The 22,318-nt window shown below is 40.0% G+C and overlaps 1 protein-coding gene across 4 annotated transcripts; it reads left to right on the forward strand.

The window, feature by feature from the left end:
- Positions 1–218: 218 nt before the first annotated feature.
- Positions 219–21,569, forward strand: LOC136750262 (cadherin-related family member 5-like). 4 transcript variants are annotated; one of them, XM_066705181.1, is made up of 17 exons: positions 219–411; positions 5,989–6,115; positions 6,618–6,826; positions 7,704–7,760; positions 8,017–8,109; positions 8,404–8,490; positions 8,862–8,972; positions 9,105–9,275; positions 9,705–9,795; positions 10,462–10,568; positions 11,183–11,383; positions 11,928–12,059; positions 17,372–17,450; positions 18,322–18,518; positions 19,066–19,086; positions 20,160–20,595; positions 20,773–21,569. In XM_066705181.1, exons 2-17 carry the CDS (start codon positions 6,049–6,051, stop codon positions 21,033–21,035), a joined length of 2,322 nt encoding a protein of 773 aa, XP_066561278.1. In that variant the 5' UTR covers positions 219–411; positions 5,989–6,048; the 3' UTR covers positions 21,036–21,569. The 4 variants fall into 4 exon arrangements, with proteins under 4 accessions (XP_066561278.1, XP_066561274.1, XP_066561275.1 ...); XM_066705177.1 differs by having other exon boundaries at positions 20,160–21,569; XM_066705178.1 differs by having other exon boundaries at positions 5,994–6,115; positions 20,160–21,569.
- Positions 21,570–22,318: the final 749 nt, after the last annotated feature.

Raw genomic sequence — 22,318 nt, forward strand, 5'->3', positions numbered from 1 at the left:
TATTTATTTAATTTTCAGTATTCTGTCAATAGGGAAGTCTGAACTGCTCAGCTTTGACATGATAACTGGTAGGACTTTCTCAGTGAGCAGCAGCTGGGCCATTCAGGTTTTCTTAATGGCTTCACTGTTCTTCAGTGAGTTAATGCTTAGCTGGGCTTCTCGGTTTAACCTCGCTCTCAGCTGCCACTTATCCTGTCCTGGAAATGCTCTCTAAGCCCTGTCTGCTCTGGAGAATCTTAATTCTCTGAATACACACAGCTCTGACAGTGGATCTGAAAAAACGTTTCTCAATTTATTACTCTAAACATCAGGCATGACAAGCACTTTGCATTGGAAGGCTATACGGAGCAATCTGGGAATTCTCAACAGAATCTGAGCATCTTTTTCTGGGCATCTGATCAGAAAACCACTGTAAGACTATACATTTACAATTCTTTGTACTTCTCTTCTGTTTATTTATTGCTAGTTGAGTATTCTTTCTTTCTTTCTTTTTGTCCTTCCTTCCATGCTGTCAAATGTACTGTCTTTACTTTAAGCTTACTATGAAAACTTCAGGCAAAAAAAAAAGTAATTATGTCATCTTCTGGGTCATGTGTTTTGTTGCAGAAAACAAAATGCTTTGTGGCATCGGGATAACAGGGGCAGCACTCAAATGGCGGGAACAGAAAGCAATTTACTACCAGGCTTTATGCTTTCACATTATCAACATAAAGCTGTACCGAATACTCTTTTCAATATATATGCTGCAGTGAACCCTTGACTTCTGGAGTTAAATTAACACTTTCTTCCCCTTCATAAAAACATACTTAATTCTCAGATAAAGGTACAACATTTACAATGTGTTTAAATAAGTAAACGTATAAGATGAAGATTTACAGGTTTAATTGAATGGATTAAAGAGGGTACCATTATGGACTCATGTTTGGCGCAATATCTGTTCAAAGTATATGACTAAAGAGGTGACAGTTATATGGCTGTTACTTTTAGTTGCAGGTCAGTGTAATGTATTAGCAAAGATGATCCAAAATGCTCTTTTATGAGTCTGTGCACGTTACAAAACAGATTTCATATTTATATTTAACAGTTGAGCATTGGCTCCATGCTGAGTAGACATTAATTTCTTCAATCATTTCAGTGATATCTGCAGTCTTCTGGGGGTGTTATTCTGTATTATATATCTGTATATATTTTTGGTGATGTGGGGGTGGCTGGGGAGGAAAGGTCACAGGTACAGCAGGATTAGACTGCTAGGGACTAAGCTGTCGTGAATGTAAGCTTCAAGTTTGTAAAACACAGAAGTGAAGCAGTGTGTGTTGGCAACCTGTGTGAAGGTGATACTCCATGCAGGGTAATACACCAAATGGTTGATACACCAAAAACTACAGTAATAATAATATGTATACTACTATTACTACTACTACTAATAGTAGCAGTAGAAATAATAATAAAAGTAGTGTTTATAATAGATTATTTTGATCAATTCACAATGTGTTGCCACACATAGAGCTAAACCAAATCAAAATCTTAACCCACCCATAAAATTACCATATTGCATTTAGATTTATAAATACTAGTGGCTTCTAACAATAAATTAAACTGTGATAGGCTACAGATTTGTACTTTGTGATTCATAGGTAGGTCAACGTTTTGATTCGGTCTAACCCTTGGAGTAAAGAGTGTTAAATATGAATCGGGTCATCAATAATACTGGTACATAGTTTAATCAGTTATGCATTACCAATTAAGACTAATTGCACATTGCAACACTAGGTTTGTTTTTATGCAACACATTTCCTATTCACCCAAAGTGATTTAATGAGTTGTTTTTGCAGTGAGTTTTGGCAAAAAATATTTACAAAAAAAAGAAATGTCTGGCCAGCATAGTGTGCTGTCAATATGCTCATTCAGCTCAAGTGTCTGTGATTTCCAATTGTTTGTGGTGAAAAGACAAAGCGAACTTAACTTCTGTATGCGGTCAGGCTAGTTAAATAGGACATCCAGGATTCAAAACGTTTATTACATTTTCAATTCTGAGACCAAATGTGTATTCACTATATATACATCGCATACTGCAAAAAGAGTTTGAAAGACGTGTCAGTCTGAAACATGAACAGCTATTTATACTGTAGCTTCTCAGACCACCCTCACAGATACACAGACCCACAAAAATGCTGTTATTTTCTATATAGGTAGTGATTTGTTTGGTGTTTGTAATATGTGTACAACAAAGCCTAGGAGTAACGAGAGGAGAGATTGAACAATATTCTGTCATAATCCCATAATCCATCTGATTACCACTGTGGGCCAGGGACCTACTTCATATTCTTGTTTCATATTAAACGCTAATTATGTCACTAATCTTTTTAATCTAAAGTGGAAGTGGTAACCTTTATGAATGAATTTACACTCTGCTTTGTACAACATTTTCACAAATGAACAGCTTTTAGCAGTTTAATGTATTCATAGAGTACACATAAAATCTTTATTTCTCTATAGTAAGATGTGCCCTTTTTCTGAGTTCTCAGTAGTAACAACAAAATCAATTTTTACTGCTTATGTATGCATGACTAAAATAATAATGGTAATATAAACTTTAAATAGAGCTTGAGAGTGTTGCTGTTTTACCCTAACAGACTAAATCAATCGTTAGCTAGTCTTTCCTCTAATATATATTTTCATATATTATTATAAAATAATATAATAATATATTTATGTACATATTTATTTATAGATAGACTGAATAACTTCACTTTTGTATCTTCTCTAATGTCCTTCTGTGCATGGTATTACAGATTACGATGAAAAAGCCCAATGTATCTGAAAATCATGTCATGTATTTATGCAGCATGGACTTTTGCTGGGATAGTTGACAAGTCTACACAGCTCAGAAATGCTTTCACATGTCATGTTCTCCCTGTAATCAAATTATGCCATCTAACAACTAGACGTTTCACATTGTCAGACAGATACACACTACTGTCAAAGCGCTATTGTCAATTTCACCATTGACATCTTAAACAGTCAATTGCAGGAGTTATTAATTCTAAATTTGACAAATATGTAATTTTGGTGAAAAGCAACCAGTTCTGAGGATACCTACCAGTGGGAAATATGTTAATGAATTTTCCCATGATTATTTGTTGATTCAATTTATCCTTAAAAAGTAAAAAATATATAATAACAACACATAACAAATATTCAATTAACGCCCACTACAAGTGCTCACTTACGGCTGTGAAACCTGGTCACTTAATGCAAAAATTATACAGAAACTGCGGACGACTCAAAGAAGCAGGGAAAGATGTATACTTGTATTAACAAGAGAAAAATAAATGAATGGATCTGAGAACAAACCAGAATATGTTAAAGAGTGAAAATATTAAAATGGAAATGAGCTGGACACAACACATGAAGAACAGATCAAAGATGCACAAAGGAAGCTATTGAATGGATACCAAGAGTTGAAAAAATACCTAGAAGATGATTAAGTCAAAGATGGTAAGATGAAATCATATACTTTGCAGGCGTGACATGGAAAAATAAAGCTGTACATCAAAGATCGAAGCAACTGGAAACATATTGGGGAGGCCTTCATCCAGCAGTGGATCAATATAGATTGATGGCTTGGCATATATAAATGTCAAATTTGAATCAGAGGACTATCCTTGCATTCATGATCATGAATCATAAAATAAGTGCCAAACAAATGATTATGCAAAAGTATACTTTCAGTCACAAAGTAAATAATGATCAAACATTTAAAAAAATATATCAATACATTATCACATAATGTTTGGAGACAATGATGAGAATGTGGATGTGGGGAACCAAATTGTTCCTTCTGTAAACAACAATCCTTCTAACATTCTGCCACATGTTGTTTGTCCCATGATCCTCTTATGATTTTTGGCCAAGTGTCAAGTGACTAAACTGCCAAGAATAAATACCAAGTGCACAGCTAAGCTACCTGACTTTTGATTCTGGAGGGGTCATTGTTTATAAAAGCAGTGTTCAGTCATTTAGTAACTAAGAGCCCGTGCATTTTTGATTCAGTGAAAATAAATGGACCAGGAGATTGCCTGGATGCACAGCATCAGCTCCTGCAGTCAGTACAAGAGTCATCAGAAGTTCAATCTAGAGACAAAAATAAGGTAGACCTAGAGAGTGAAACGTCAGAACATGAGAGGGTGAAGACATTTTGGGACAGACACAACAGCACCTTGCTACCTCGCTTTCTGAGATACTGTGTTAAACCAGGCCTTTCATTTTAGCATGAGCGTTTCAGGATGTTGTTCACAAAACATTGATGCTACTATTGGAATAAAATAGAAGGCTTGTGATAGTGAAATAATATAGTGGTACTTGTTTTTCAAGTCTTTACATTTGTCATATCACAATAAGTTTCCATAGATATAGTTTCAAAGTGACTGCATCATAGATTTAGCTTGGTATACTATTGTTTAAATCTTTTTGTTTTCAGTATGCCTTCTCTTGTAATAATACATCACTGAATATACAACTCTAATATCAAAATGGTAAAAATGGCAACCTCTCCTTTAAGGAATATTGGTATTCGGTGATATATGGCCTGGGTCCAAGCTTTCATCTAAATAAAAATACTGTAGTATATAATGGTAAATCACTGTAAAATGAAGGGAAGCTACCTGAAATCAAGGCACAGCATAGGGAGATATAAGATACAATAAACCAATATACAAGGTACTTACATGGTAAAACCCTGAGAAAACAAATTACTGTGCACATTTAAGTTTGTCAAAATGGAAGCAGAGTGAATGCATAAAAAGGTAAAGTCACTGACAATCAGAATGTTTTTATTTATGTGCTTTAAATTAGCTAGGCACCTGACTGCAATGTACATGAAAACTACACCTGTGCCTTGAAAATCGATCACAGGGGACCTTTTCTGTGGCTCGTGGATATCAGTGATTTCAGTGCACTATGCTGGAATGTCTTATCCGTTACAACAAAATTACATTCATTGCCTTTAACTGAGTATACAGCACTCACAGGCTGATATATCTGTGGTGAACGAAAAAAGTCCTTAGGCCGATTCAAGAGAATTAAATGAGATAAGTGTCCAAAAAAAGATCAACGGCACTTGGGTTTGGGGGAGTGGATTGTATATACTTACTATTTCAGTGAAAGCTGTTTTACAAGATTGGCACCTGGGGAGAGGGCCCTAAGCAGTGCCTTAACCAATCCTAATTGGCTTAAAGTATTAGGAGTGACATCAGGTTAATAATTGAGGAAGGACTGAAAGTTTAAACTTTTTCAACAAGACATCTATACAGTTAGGTCATCATTTTGGCCCTGTATGCCACCACAATGGATTTGAATGGAAACAATCAAGATGTGCTTTAACTGTAGACTTTCATCTTTAATTTGAGGGTAGTTACATCCAAACTGGGTGAACAGTGTAGGAATTACACTAATTTTTTGATGTGGTCCCCCCAAGTTATAGGGGCTCAAAAGTAATTGGCAAACTAACATAATCATTAATTAAATTGTGAGTTTCAATACTTGGTTGCAAATCCTTTGCAGTCAATGACTGCCTGAAGTCTGGAACCCATAGACATCACCAGATGCTGGGTTTCTTCCCTGCTGATGCTCTGCCAGGCCTGTACTGCAGCTGTCTTTAGTTCCTGCTTGTTCTTGGGGTGTTTTGCCTTCAGTTTTGCTTTCAGCAAGTGAAATGCTGCTCAATTGGATTCAGGTCAGGTGAATGACTTGGCCAGTGCAGAATATTTCACTTCTTTGCCTTAAAACAGTCTTGGGTTGTTCTTGCAATATGATTTGGGTCATTGTCCATCTACACTGTGAAGCGCCGTCCAATGAGTTTTGAAGCATTTGTTTCATTACAAATCCATTCTGGTGGCGTACAGAGCCAAAATTATGACAACTGTGTTGCTGTCCAAATATTTATGTATATATATTAATCTACTTTTGTAATTCACTTTTGTTTTGAAGGGTAGCTGACATCCTGGAACTGCCTTCAAAATACAAGTTGAGTACTCTCATCTATAAAGGATGCTGACAGTTTGGAGGATATTTCTATGCCAGGTGGCAATTAATATCTCCTATCATTTGGTCAAAGGTATTGTCTATTTAGATTTTGTTTCAGTTTTTTATCATACAATATATAATGCTGTTTTGTGTCAACTTAAACTGGTCACCACTAGTAGTGCCTTTGTGATTCTGCCCGCTGTTCTCACCCAATGCATCCACATGCATTTCTCACATTCTCACATTCTGCAATTCTAGTTTATTATTCAGACACTGGGATGTATTCTAAATTGTTTTGCTACATTTCTGTCATAGAAACGTACTATATTTCTGTCATACAAACTTACTGTCTATGTCTCAATTGTGTAATGTGTGATTCAATGTATTGCTTAATGTAGACAAATCATCTTATGCATTATATATAATTTCATTTTTGTGGGTTCAGAATCAAGATACTGAGACGCATGTCAAGGAAAATAAACTACCTAATTTATATATGTAGTGTATTTTTGAAAACATAAATCCCAGATTGACTGTTACAATGAATTAGTATTAAAAAACAATCAAGATCTATATTCATATTTTTGTGACAGCCAACCTATGCCTTGGGGGTAAAGATGTCTATGCTGCAGTCAAAGAAAACAGTCCCAATGGAGCATTCATTGCAAACCTCAGCATTATTGGGGATCCTGGAGCCAATAGCATTCGTTTGTGCCTAACGGGGGAATACGCTGACTGGTTTTTCTTAGAGGGCAAAACCATCAGGTTGAACACATCATCAACAAGAGTACTGGATCGGGAGGTAAGGGAACTTCCAGTAGAAAATACATTGATTTTCTACCAGAGGCTTGTAGTGATTTGTTACACCAAGAGGGCCTTATAATAGGAAACAGTCCCGAGTACTGGTCAGGGCTTGGGATGTGTGACTTCAAAGTCTTGGCATCTCACTGCTGCTAGACTCTTGAGCACGGTACTTTACCTGGATTGCTCCAGTGAAAAGAAATAGCTTCCAGAAATTGAAAGTGGCTTTGGTTGATTATTTAATTCATACTTCTTGTTGAAGAATCTTTGTTCTTCCAGTGCTTGTGAGAACAATCTAATTGTATCCTTTGGATCTATAAATGCCATTGTTTAATCTCATATTTACTTATGTCCTCATATTCACTCAATACAAACATTTGGTTTGACCAGTGAATTCAATGTTTCAGGTAGTTGTGCTATCTGCCCAGTACTATATGTCTGAATGTGACAGCATTATCTGTTGTGAAGAATGTTTTTCTATGAGTGGGTTTAGTAAGACTAATGTATTAAGGTTGAGTTCTGTTTTTGACTTGGTTCTGACATGAGCTTATTGATATCTGTCAGATACTATGTGGAGTAGTGGTTAGGGCTCTGGATACATTAGTTTAGGGTTGTGGGTTCAGTCCCAGGTGGGGGACAATGTCTAATGTGATATATTGTAAGTTACCCTAAGGAAATGTAATAGCACATTAGCAAACATTGATCTACAAAACAGCAGTTACAGCCAAATATTCTTACATGAATGCTACAATTATTCAGCAAAGAATCAATGGGTTTCATGTTATGCAACAAGACCATTTGCTGTAATTAAGACAGAAAGGCATTGTCAGTTCTGCCAAGCTCTATCTGGCTTTGTCTTTTCCCCCCTTTCATCATAGGTTCAAGGATCTATTTTGATAGCATCCATGACTTGCTATGAAGATGACACAATACAGGTACATTTAGTAAGGTTTTGTCACACTGAAATGTAATCTTGTTTAAATATTAAGTTACATTTTGGTTGATGACCCTACATTGAAAAAAACATCTTGTCACTCTTTAAAGTGTGTATCATAGTGTAGTTTTCTAAGATGTCTTAGTTGGCACAGTAATTGTAGTTGCCAATGTAATCTTCTAAAAACACAAAACAGCAATAACAAAAACCTCTTTAAAAAGCCTGAAGTACCTATTAACAAAATGTTTTTTTTTCAGAGTGTATACAGACTCATGGTGGAGATCCTAAATGAAAATGACAACAGACCAAGGTTCCTTGAACATTCAATTACAACATTTAACATAAGCGAGGTAAGACTCATTTCCTTAAAAAAAAAAAACATTCATTTTAATTTGTTTAAAAATGCAGCCCAATTATTTTCACAAATAATACATTTCAACTTTTTTTTTTAATATGTTTTGATATCTTGAACTAAAAAGGCATTTTCTGCATTAACAGTTTATGGTGCATAACAACTAAGAAACATAAGATGTAAGCGGTTACAAAAGTAGCATTCAGACACATTGTTCCTCAGATAAATACATTTGCATGGCTACACATGGAACAATAAGTATGCTATAATAATGTGTGTATTTTCTTTACAGCTGACTGCAGTGAATACTGTTGTATTCACAGTGCAAGCTAGAGATGCAGATGATGATTATATCATATATATTATTGACCAAACAACGGTATGTAAGCTGTTAATACTTTGTGTCTGAACACACAGGGATGTATAGGAATACAGAAGTAATACATGATCAAACACAGTCTGATGTATGTTAACTGAAAATATAAGAGCAATTTAAAAATACATTTCTAATATGGCAAATAATGACAATAACTGAATTGCTTAATTCTTTCTACATGGAAAGATAATTTGTTTGTCATTTCAGCAGCAATGAAATATAGCAATGTAGCATAATAATAAAAAAATCTAAATCAAAATCAAAGCAGCCTCATGATCATACGTTCAGCTTTTCAAGTGTCCTAATAAATAAATAAAAATGTCATTCCCAGTGCTCGGAACATGGAGCTCATTATTTTGTCTTTCTTTTCCCAGTCTGATGCAAGCTATTTCAGGATAGACTTACCGAACAGTGGCAAAGTGGTGCTGACCAAACCTTTGGACTATGAAACAAAAACTCAACTGCAGTTTGTCATCTTTGCTGTGGTAGGGTAATTCACAATGTGTTGTGTGTTATTTTCTTTCCCAGTAATAACAAAAGGGCCAGTGGTTTCATTGCTATCAGCTTACATTTGTTCACAGTGTGTTCATTAATTGACCTTTGACCTTTTGACACAGGAAATGAACACAGAGCAAAGGTTTAACACTTCAGCCACCATAAAAATCAACATTCTGGATGGAGATGATCAGTATCCACAGTTTCATCCATGTACCCTCCTATCCCAAGACCAAACCCGATCGGTCTGCACTAACCCTGTTTATATGGTGAACATCACAGAAAAACAGCAGGTAACTGAGTATTTCATGGTATTCTGGTATCTATAGTTCAGAATTGAATTCAATATAATGTCCTATGATCAGATACTGTAGATGACACTATCAAGTAAAATTACAACCAACCAACCAACCAAAAAGCTTTCTTGAATATAAACACCATTCAGGCTTTTAAATTAAAGAGTTCTTACAGTTCCTAGTCTTCCAAGACACTTGGTGCTTTTTGTTACAACCTGGGGGCTTTCCCAACTCACTGTGCTCCATTTCTTCACTGGACTGCAGTGTTCAATTCTCTCAGTGTTACCTAAAGGTCAATATAGAAATAGATTTGTGCTCGCAAACTTGTCAGTTTAACAGGTTTCAACATGTGGAATTCATATACACTTAATTGCATTCCTTTTTATCCAAATACAATAAGAATAAGCTTCTGATTCTGATTCACAGGGCATCACCTTGCATTTTTCTCCGGGTCCCATTCACGCAGAGGATGGGGATAGAGGAATAAGGACCCAGTTATCGTACACAATTTTATCAGGTTGAGTAAAACCTTTTCTTTTCTCATTAGTATAAACAAATTACCACTAGGGAAGATTCTATCAATTCAACACAGCTTTTGGATTTTTTGTTTGGTTTTGTTTTCTGCAATGGCCTCATGTAGCATCATGTAGTCAGCAGCCTCATAAGAGAATATGATGGAATATATGCTTCCGCTGGGTGCTGGGTTAAAAACAATCTGAACTATAAAAGCATGGTAGGTGAAGTGGTAAATAATACTAGTAAATGTTATAGGTAAATCTCCTAGTGAACAGGTGTTACAGAATAGTATATAATGGTAGATTTAAGCATTGCTGTAGGTTTTCTCCAAAAGTTACCTAGAATCCCCAAATGTTACTGTGGGCTTAATGAGACTAATACATCTGTAGAAGAAAACTATAAAGCTCTAGGTTGTACAGAACTCGGAATACAGTTGTTCTGTTAGTTATAAAGGTTTACTTTTTTTCCCAGTCAAAGAATGGAAAAAAAATAACCTTATGAAATTAAAGTCTTTAGAGGCATCCCGTTGTTGGTAGTGTTTTGTCTGTACACACATATTATATATGTAATATATAAAATGTGTATGTATAGTAGACAGATTCTACAGAGACTACTTTTATCTGTTAGTGCAAGTTTTTGAAAAAATGTTATATCACTATTTCAACAGGGGCTGACAATGGCAGGTTTCGAATCAACAATGTTACAGGAGAAATTGTTATGACAAGGCCTGTGGAGAACAGGTTTTTGACACCCACCCTCAGGCTTCGCATAATGGTGAGTGACAGAACACTTTTACTGCTGGAACGCAAACACCGGAATTATTTTGTTTCTAAAGAGTACTGGACAAGGATAGAGATTTAATTCGATCCATAAGTGAAAAAGCTGACATACCAGTTATAAAATAGGCATATATTTAAAAGTGTAAGATCATTAATAGATGGAAAGGTATCAATTGTTTAAATTTATATAAGATTAAAATGCCATAAACATGTGTAAATCCCTAAGTAAAGTAAAAGCAAGGCTATGATTGAGATTTACCTCTAATGCACTTGGGGGAGCAGATTTTTTATGGGAAAAGGGGTCATATAAATCTGTCCTAGTTCTTGACATTATACAAGCAGAACCATATACAAAAGCTTCATACATTTTGAGTCCTTGTGTTCAACAAGACACAAACTACGGCATTACTGCTTAAATTGAGAAAGTTAAAATGCTTAGATATGGAAATATCTGACACTCTCATACAAGTTGTTTGCTTGTTTATTTTCCTTGGTAACAGTAATGGTTTGGCGTATTTTTCCTAAAAGCATTTACCACCGAATCAAGACAAGATTTAAAGGCAAGATTTAAAGTTAATGTCATACAGTAAACTTTTTCCTTTGTTAAAGGCTTTTCAATTGGATGACCCAAAAAAGTATACAGTGGCAACAGCCCTGATCAGAGTGCTGTCTGTGAATCACTACCCCCCACAATTCAACAGGACAACATACAAAGGATTCACAATGGAAGGCACAAGCCCTGTCGCACTGGTTGCCACCTACGGAAGTGCCATTCTGGTGGTTCAAGCCTATGATCGGGACTTTCGAGATGTGAGTTTATTTATAGCAGTAAGAGTAACACTATGTTTCTATGGTGCTTTTTGTAGCCTGAATCATTTCATTGGACTGCAGAAAAGAAGCTCTTAAAATTATCCACTGTAGTAGTTAGTTTAGTATTTTTAATGTATATAAAGAGGTTTAAAATCTATCTAAATGAACATGTCCCCTTGTTGAATCTTAACTTCACATGGTTCAAAATGGAAAGATGAGACATGGCTCTTCAAATAGTACCCCTAAAAACTGCAGCACCACAGTTAATTTGCCCTTAAAGTCTGACACAGAAAAGCATCTTAAAGCAGCCCTGATCCCAGCTAAGATTAAAATGATGCAGTCTGAGCCTTAAATTTACAATAATGGGTGCTGTAATAGCCACATAGTAGTACATGCAGGGAACAGGTGTGTGTTTGTGTGAAGTTATACAACTCACACTAAATTACACACTCAAGTAATTTGTACTTATTTATCTAGGTTTCTCAAAGGCAAACAGAATTAGTTCCAGCTTCAATATGGATTTCTTTTTATTAATATTTTCCAGGGAGTGAATCCCAAGATCTATTACTCACTGAAGCCAAAGTCCAACAACACTAGGCTCTATCAGATCACACAGGAGGGATTTCTAATTGCCAAAACCAATCAACTGCGGGCATTTGAGAAACACTTCTTGGAGGTATGGAGAACAGAGGTTTCCGGGCAGTAACCCATTCTGGTACAGCTAAAATCTACAGTTTTCTGTGTGCAATATTTCAGAATAAACCACTGATAACACATTGCATTACCTTAATTCTCAGATTCTGTTGAGTTAGTAAAAAAGCCAAAAGTAGAAAACTAGTGCAGTGACTCAGGCAGAAGTGATATTACAATCATTCTTTAGTATCTTTAACAGAAGGTAAATGGATTATGTGCACAATGAGGCATGCTTAAAATGTAAAGGTAGAACAAAACAGTCACATACGAAGGAATCAAGAAGTTGATAGTAAGTGATAATGTACTGAATTGCTGGTGTGACACAATACTGATTAATGCTAAAATGCTTCATAGAAAGAACGATAGGTTGCATATGCAACCCTGGTTATCTGAAAAAGGAAGCACTGCCCAAGGGGTAGGGGTCTCTGCACACTTCCATAGGAACCTGATCGAAAATGTACTCTATCAAAGCTGTCATTGGCCCCTGCGCTCATCACTCAGAACATGTCCCTTCCCACTTCCTGTACTATAAAACCTGAAGTCAGTGCAGGTTTGTACTCTTTCGCCGGGAGCAGGACTACCGCGCGACCTTGCAAACCTTGGGCAGTGCTTCCTTTTTCAGTTAACCGGGGTTGCATTCGCAACCTATTGTTATCTTTCAAGTCGGAAGCACTGCCCAAGGGGGAGGGGTTACTGTATAACAAAACTGTCGCAAGGGAGGAGGCAGCGAGCTGATAAGGGAGCCTGCCCCGAGGTGCACTGCTAGGGGACCTCGGCAACACAACTCCAAACAGTAATCTCAGGGGCCCCGTAGGGCTGCACCTGAGCCCCCTAAAGGGCAATGACTGCAGTCACGCTCTACTGGGAACTGTCTAGAATCAGCATATATAAAGCGGGGCTACAGAGGTTAACTCTCACGCCCCCCGCTTACAATAGCAAGGCCGGCTGCTCTACTAGTGCAGGTAGGAGCGAGGCTGTATCTGTCGCGGGCAATCAAGCAACTTGTGCGGCCTCCTCACAAATCATGGCAGTGGACCCCTGATCCAATAGGAATGGGGCCACAGACCCACTGAAAGGCACAACATAATACATAGCTGGCTAGTCAACAGAATAGCCGGGCTGAAGAACAATATACAATATACATATCGCGTGACAGCAAGACTTTCATGCTGCTGACGTGCAGCAAAGGAGCATCCTACTGAATGAGCTGACAACTTAGATTTCGTACAAACGAACTATATACACCATGGAGCGCAGGAAGAACTCATGTGCCGCCCATGGAACACAGGAGCAGTCGACGCCTGCTAGTTAGACCAGCTAACACAGGGCAACATGAGCTCTAATGTGTTGACAAATGAACAATATACACAGCGGAACACGAGAGCCTGCTCACGTGCTTACCACTGAGGGCAGCAGCAGCGGACTCTTGCTCTATGGCACACAGCCACAGCAGGCCACAAACCCGCTGACGAAGGAACTATGTACAGCAAGGTAGCAAAACTCGAGCACCATCAGCTGAGAACAGCGGCAGTGAGCTCCATTCTACACCTTTCCAGAACGGAGCTACAGTCCTGCTGTTTAACACATTATATATACAGAAAAGGCTACAGGCCAGACGCATGCACCACCGCAACACAATGCATAATGAACTAACTATATACAGGGCGGCCTCATAAGGCAACATACCTGGAGGCCGCATGACAGACCCTGGGAACACATCGTTAGGGCTGTCAGCGAGTCCAGGAGCAGCTTGCGTGGGTGCTCGACTGGAAGGCATAGTCCGGTGGAAGGGAAGAAACGGTTCAAATAGCTCCAACAGGAAGCACTTAACAGGAGCAGACTGGGAGAGGAAAGGCAGGAGCCAGAGTCCGTAGGCTACTGGGTCTCAACTGCAGCCAACACCGGGTTTCCAATGGAAGGGTCCGGTCCCGTCACGTCCAACCTGTAGAACCGGGCAAATGTAAGCGGCGAGGCCCAAGCTGCAGCCGCACAAATGTCTGCCAAGGGGGTGCCTTGAAAAAGGGCCCAGGTGATCAGGCACCAGGGTCCCTGTGGGCTCGTAGGCCATGGTAATGGTGTCGACAAACCAATGAGAGAGGCGCTGCTTTGAAAGCGCCTGGCCCTGTGTCCATGCTCCATAAGACACAAAAGGCACAGGGGCAGAGCAGGTGAAGCTGACTCTCTTGCTCTGAAGCGAAGGGATGAGGATGAAAAGCCATCAACTCAACAGGCCTGACATGAAATGGAGACAGCACTTTCGGGATGAACGCAGGGTTAGGCCATAGCGTGACCCTGGAGCCATCTCCCGCAAAACGAACACACGATGGGTGTACAGACAGGGCATGTAACTCGCTCATGCGTTTTGCAGAGGTGATTGCCAGCAAAAACGCAGTCTTAAGTGACACCAGCTTCAGCTCAGCTGAGGTCAGTGGCTCAAATGGGGCTTGGGCGTCCAGCACTACATCAAGGCGCCATGCAGGCAGTGAAGGGGTGCGAGGAGGCCGCAGCCGTCAAGCTCCCTTTAGAAACTGCACAGCCAAGAAATGAGACCCAGGGGGCTCGCCATCAATCCGGACATAACATGCGGAGACGGCCACCAGATACACTTTGAGCGTGGACGGGGACTTGCCCTGGTCCAGCAGCTCCTGTATAAATTGTAATATGACCCCAATGAGGCAATTAATTGGGTCTTGACCGCTGTCTTGACACCAGGTGCTAAATGTCCGCCAGTGGTAGGAATACTGCAACTTCGTAGAGGGAGCTCTCGCCGACTGAATAGTGGCTACTACCGTGTCTGACAGACCCCAGGCAATCAATCGCTCCTGCTCACGGGCCAGGCCCAGAGCTGGAGGAGGCCCGGAGTGGGGTACCAAAGCTTGCGTACCCTGCACCTGGGACAACAAGTCCGCTCTCACTTGGAGCTGCCAAGGCTCTCCACGGAGGAGGGCGATCAGGTCTGCAAACCAGAATCTGCGAGGCCACCGTGGGGCTATCAGCAGAACTGTCACTCGTTCTCTCCTGACCTTCTGCAGGACCACTGGGAGAAGGGGGAACGGTGGGAAAGTGTAAAGGAGATGCGTAGTGCGTCGATCCCTAGGCTTCCTGAGCGGTCTCGGAGAACCATAATGGGCAGTGTGTGGACTCTGCCAAGGCAAAGAGATCCACGTCCGCCCTGCCGAACCGGCTCCACAGTTGCTGTATCACAAGCAGATGCAGACACCATTCTGAAATCGGAGGTCCTCCTTGAAAGAGGAGGTCCACCGCCGTGTTGGACAGACCTGGGAGGTGAACTGCTCTGATGGAGCGGAACCGTGGCTGCGCCCACAGAAGCAGATGGCATGCTAGACAAAACAGTCTGCGCGACCGGAGACCTCCTTGCCTGTTGATATAGGCAACCACCACTGTGTTGTCCATCCGAATCAGCACATGTCTGTCCTGTAGGACTGGCAGGAAATGAGACAGTCCAACGAGTACTGCTTTTAACTCCTGGACATTGATATGGAGGGCCCATTCGGGCTCCGTCCATGTCCATCGCAGACTGCTCCCCAACCTTTCTTGGAGGCGTCTGTCATGGCATGACTGCTCAGTGGTAGACTGCCCCCAGGGGCACACCGAGGGTCAAATTGTGAGGGCTCCGCAACCAATGGAATGCCTTTCAGCACGCCGGAGTGACTGTGACTTGGCATGCTTGATTGCGGTGAGGGTGCATCTTGAGAGACTTGAACCACCACTGCAGCGGCCTCAATTGGAGGAGACCGAGGGAGAGGGTCTGTGATGCAGCCGCTAGGAGGCCCAGCAGCCTCTGGCAAAGGATGACACAAGCTCTCAGTCGGAAGAGGGACAGACACGTGCGTATGGAGGCAACTCTCTCTGGCGCCAGTGTGGCGAGCATGGCAATGGAATTGAGGTGCAGTCCGAGGAACTGTGCTTGCTGAGTTGGCGTCAGGCGGCTCTTCTCTCGATTGACCCGGAGGCCCAATTCGGAGAGGTGGCCTAAAATCAGGTTTGTGTGGTTCTGAACCTGCTCCCTCGAGTGAAAACAAACCAGCCAGTCATCTAGTCACGACGTCCATGCACTTGGAAAAAGTGCATGGGGCTAGCGACAGGCCGAAGAGGAGAACAGCAAACTCGAACACTCGGCCCTTGAAGGCGAAGCAGAGAAGCTTCCTGTGATCCTGCGCAATGGGGATGTGAAAGTAAGCATCTTTCAGATCCACTGTGGTGAACCAGTCGCCGGGCAGGATGGCCTGGGACATGGTGCACAGGTTGAGCATCTTGAAGCACAACACCTTGAGGTGACGGTTCAGGTACCTCAGATCCAAGATGGGGCAGAAACCACCATCTTTTGTGGGCACAAGGAAGTATGGGGAATAGAATCCCTCGTGTTGCCCCAGTGGGGGGACTTTGCAGATTGCTCGCTTCTCCAGGAGAGCGGCGATTTCGACACGAAGCGCCGCACACCGCAACAGGTCCCTCACTCACGTCCACACCACGCCTCAGAAGGGGGTTGGACATGTTTGACATTGTAGGGAGTAGCCAACTGATATAATTTGGAGCACCCAAGAGTCTTGTTTGTAGTGTTGCCAATTTGATCCGGCGGAGGAGCACCTCACGCGGGCGAGATCTCTAATGACACACCAAGGCTCAGGCTCAGCAAGCAGTCAGAATATAAATGACACTATATATATTTTTAAGGGGCTCTTCTTGTGAAAGAAACTGAAACCGAAAGCGCAGCCTCCGGTGCGCGGACGGAATACAATCGTTATTAGCTATCAAAATAACTAAACACACACAAGACAGAGACCATGTGTAGCGAAAGCGGTAGTGAACAACACTAAGAAGTGAAGCCAGCCAGCCGAAATATGAAGTTTGAATGTTTATTACAAACACAGACACAGAGAGCTCACATTCTCGGGTCCAGCGAAATGGCAAAAGAGGATGAACCTGTGCTGACATCATGTTTAATAGAACAGGAAGTGGGAAGGGACCTGTTCTGAGTGATGAGCGCAGGGGCCAATGGCAGCTTTGATAGAGTATGTTTTTTATCGGGTTCCTACAGAAGTGCACAGAAACCCCTCCCCCTTGAGCAGTGCTTCCAACTTGAAAGATAACTGAATCTATACAGCTTAGATTTGTATCCAGTCCATTACATAAATGTGTGTATTTTAATGTCAGGTAATATGTACAATGATTATTACACACTGGACAGGGATAGATGGACTGATCTGGCAAAAAAGTGTGTGTGCCTATTTGTGGACCTTCATAAGAAAATGTAGTCATGAAAATCTCTTGCAGGTACATGCCATAGATCAAGAATCAGGAGAAATGGTTAAAGCCTCTATTGACATAGAAGTTCTTCAGAAAGGTCAACAAGGTAAAATCCAACAATTACAAACCAATTATAGTACCTATGCCCTATTTGTCCCGATCACCCCTCCCCCACAACTGAGTAATTGGACCGCACTTCGTCAGCACCCCCCCGTACCGAAGTGCCCCTTTGTTTCATTCAGCCACTGCCCCCTGCAAGGCACGTCACTGCCTGTTGCTGATAATAAAAATTTAACACTCTTTTGTTGTGCATAAAATATTGAAGCTTGATTTGATTTATAGAATAACTGTTAGGACTGTAATGCTTTGTTTTCAAAAATTCCAGCTCAGTGAGGCTGTGGTACAGGCCTTCTGTAGTAAATGCACAATTATAAGTGATTCAAATCCTATGTTTAACCTGCATTCATATGGAATAATCTTGTTTAGAAAGTGGATTGCCTAAATTGATTTCTTAATCACTAGACTGGTTCACAAGTTGGGAGAGGGTTATTTATGCCAATTTATGTTTTTTTTTTTTTTTCTCAACATTAAATGCTGGTCCCCTGAACTCCAGACATATCTAAAATATGCACTGAGTAAATAATCAGATACATTAGATTGTAAGTAGCTTTTCATATAGCCCTTCTTAGCAAAGATGTCGTAGAGAAGTACATTATATGAAACATTACGAGGCCACAATCTTTGATGCACTTTAAAACCAGTGTGGTTTAAATCATTCATTACCTATGGCGCTTATTCAAATTCTGAATATGTCCGGAAGTTTGATAGAGGAAAACAGAATAACGAGAACACTATGTACAGTTACTATTTCAGAAGGCAGACACTGAAACAATAATATATTTTAGGGTAAACATAACAGTTTGAGGACAGGAATCCTAAGCACCACACGTGTAATACTGTGTTGTTCTACACTGCAGTTCCATCAAGCCCCTTCAGTGGAAGAGACAAGCTGTACGGCATAATGGACATGAACGTGCTTGGAGGAAGCATGGGAGTTGCCCTACTTCTCCTGATTATCGCGTTGTTCGTGTTTCTTCGAATTGCAAAGAAACGAAGGCAGCATCAACACACTGCAGACAGGGCCTCTGTGGCAGGAGAAAAACACCCGAATGTGGTAAGAACATGTTCTTTACAGCTTGTTGTTTTGCATTGTGGAGCCCTGCTGTGTTAATACAACCAATTCCAAAATTCAGGGTAATTGCTCAGTTTTCCCCAAAATATATCCACAGTTACATAATAAATCTGAGCCTCTTGTGGGACTTCCTCTTGAGGCTGACCCTGTATAATGCAAAAGGCCAAATGACCATGATTTTCTTATGTTGGCACCTGCTCCATACAGGGATTGATGTTACATCGCAAATACACTCTCTGTCTGAAGGCTGCTCATTTCAATATAGCAGGGCTCTGCACAATAGTGACCTCAAGTACTTTACAAACATTTATCCATTGAAAACTAAACTTTATGCGCTGGAAATCGCCATGTTAACAACATACCAAAGCAAAAACGTTACCATGGGTACAGAGGAGGTGATACTCTTTTGAAACTACTAATTGAATGTAGTAGATTGATGCTGCGTAACTGAAATACACAATATCACCAATAATCTTATTCATTTGTTCTTCATTCCTGCCCTTTTCTTTTAAAAATGCTGCTCAAATAGAGCTTAAGGTGGTTCCAGCTGGTGAGTGTCGATTGTTAGATGTCAGTGTTGGTGGAGTAACACTGTGGTTGTGAGAAATAGATAGGAAACAGGACGTATTATGATTGCAGATACGAGACATGAACACAGTGACTACACATTTGAATTGAAGGACAATCAACTCCAATAATACTATTTCGGCTAACACCTCTCTCATAGGATCTGCTGTTCTTCACTAGAAAATGGAGTTCCATCATTACAAAGGGTAATCTCCAATACGTAATGTTTTGACCAGCTTGAATAATTCTCCACATTAAGTAGACATTGGCAAGACTGTACTAATGCTTCGGACATGGTTGTAATTGTGTTTAATTCCCTTAAGCTTAATTAGAAACTGAATTACTCAACAAAGGTTTAGCCGCAGTCCATTGACGGAAGATCTCAAAAGCAAACATGGTTAGTAGAGTGGCAATACAGTCCTTAAAGCACTTTCTCAATCGGAAGATCCTCAATTTTCAGAAGATTTTGGTCCTAAAAAGTGTCGCATCCATATGTGTTAGGTTATGAGTTTAGCTAGGGAATCAAAATGAAGGTGTGGCACTCTTCACTCACTCCAGCCTTGAGAATATGGAATATTATGTTGGAAATCCTGGTTGGAAGTCTTGGAATGGTGGTTTGGTGATGCCATATTATTCTTCGTACCACATGTACTGACAGTCTAGCACTCAGCATTTCTCTTGCCCTCTCTGGTGTGCATTTATGCATTTATACATTATTTTTAAAATGTAATTTCTAAAATCCATACCAAACACTGCAAATGTGCACTCAGGAAGCCAAGATTATTTGTAATATGAAAATAAAACAGCAAGAAAATGACATGAGTAGAATGCAATTAAAGCTGGTCAGTATGAAGTTCTGGTAGTTAATGTAGTTTATTGTGCTGTGAACAACTTATTTTATAACCTACTCATGTTAAGCTGTTGCCTTACTAACACATTTCCATTTGAAATCGATTACATCTATATAGAGAACCTCAGTCTGTCTTTCTGACCGATGACTTATAAGTATACCACACAGCCCAATCTAAATGATACCCCTTTTGCTTTAATCAACAGGTTAACCCTGGAAGATCTGTGCCTCTGGTGGAGGAAATCGCATATCACAATGAAGGATACAGTGACTTGGGTGAAGATGAAGCCACCTCCAATGCGCATAGAAAACATGGGCTTTATATTAAGAAGGATGAAAAGACAGAAGTGAATGCCTATACCAAAGAAAACGCCATTCTGAACATTTCCAGTGATACAGTGCAGCCACAGATAAGGCCTGAACAAGAATCAGAAGCTGTGTCACAATTGATTATGTCCAATGGAAAAACGGTGGAAAGATCCAGCAATAAATCTGTTTGGTTTCAGGATGAAGCTATACCAAACGAAAATGATTCCAGCACCAACCAAAATGCAGAAGTCCAAGCTGAAGTAGTTCAGCCAAAAGAGGTGCAGACAAATGTCCAGATAGATGTTGTCACCCCTTCATCACAAGATCAATATGGTGAGCTGCACGAAAAGGAGAAAACTATGGATGAGAGCATCTCAGCAGAAAGGCATGACTCCTCTGAGCCACAAGAGGGAGACAGTCTTCTCAAAGATGTAGGGGGAAATCAAGTTTGTGCTGAGGAAGTGCTGGAAAACCCTTACAAAAGCATCTGCTCTGTGATTTCTGTTACAGGTGACAAGGAAGCTGACATTAAAGATGAATACAATGCTGGAACCAATCCCAATGATGACCTGCCCTTGGAAGGCCCGCATTCAAGTAGAACAGAAACTGAGGCAGCAAACCTTTTCCAATATGAGAACCTTTCTGCTCAAAACGAACTGGTATCATCAACAGACGACGATAAGGTGAAAGACGACAACTCACAGAATCAGGACTGTGACAGCACCGCACAGACGGGGCTTATGTTTTTCGTAGAGGATTCTATAGAATTTTAATTTTTTAGTTTTTGTGAAACTGAGATTGTTAAGATGAAGCCAAAAGTACTGTGTTTATGGAAAATCATTTCAAAAATACACTGTCATTATTTTTTTTCCAGTAAACATTAATTCTCCAAAGGAAATATTTGGCTTGAACATGATTACCTCTTTCTATTATGGTTTAATTATTGTGTACCAGCCATTTTAAGGAAACGAGTTAAAACAAAACCAAATTTGACTATGGACAATGAAACGTGTGTCTTCTCTAAAAAAAATGTTGAGATGTTAACAGCCTTAATATGTATTTTAACTCAGCAGATTTTCTACTGTTATTGCAATGTTGGAAGAATGACATTTAATGAAATGATAACAGAAGTATACACAGTGCTACGATAGAGCCTATGTTACAAGTTTCTTATCCCCCCATGTTGTTTATTTTGGCAGTCTGGGTCATCATTTATCATTTAGTCAACCACACTTTCTAATGTTTTCTACTCATGGTTAATTGTGTCATGTCACTAGGATTGCCTCCAATAAATTATTTAATTAAAATCCTGTGATTGTGTTATGTAACTAAAATAGTTTTTGTGACATTAATGAGGCTTTTTCTTTTTACAACTGCTACCTGTTATATTTTGGATTAGTGGTCATGACAGTGTACAGTTATAGTACAGTGAACAAGTCAGGTGGCGTCTAACACATTTGGCGTTGGCAAGTTTCAATGTATGAAGGAAAGAGGGGCCGCATTTACTCAAACCGTGTCTTCTTTTAACTACCTCAAAATAGTGACAATTCCACTCTTACCCCTTCAAGCATGGGAAACGTGATTCTTATTGTAGATTGTGAGAGCCTTGTTTTGATGTGCACCTTCATTCTGTTATTTGTGATCTGGAGATGTATTCCCACATTACAATTTAGGAAGGATGTTGATATGCCTGAAATTAAACTTTAAACTAGATTCCTGCTTGTTTGAGATACAGCTTCCAGATTATTTACATACTCCTCTGTTTTCCCAAAGGGAGTAGGGCAACTGAAAGGTCAACCCAGCCCTGATAGCTCCTCCTCCATGTGTTTCTCAGTCTGTTTATCAAAAAAACTGTATTCCATCCACCTCGATTTTCCCACACTTTCAATTCCTGGACACTTTTGTTCTTCCACCCTAACCTTTCCATTAGCAATCATTTCAATACCATTTTTATAGTTTCTTCACATAGGCATTTGGTGTTTCTCACAGATATGCACTTTATACAAGAGTACTGATTTTACATGGAAAACCAAATTAAAATTATAAATATAAATAC

The sequence above is a fragment of the Amia ocellicauda genome, chromosome 5 (assembly GCF_036373705.1).
Source record: "Amia ocellicauda isolate fAmiCal2 chromosome 5, fAmiCal2.hap1, whole genome shotgun sequence".
In the NCBI taxonomy this organism is placed as follows: Eukaryota; Metazoa; Chordata; class Actinopteri; order Amiiformes; family Amiidae; genus Amia; species Amia ocellicauda.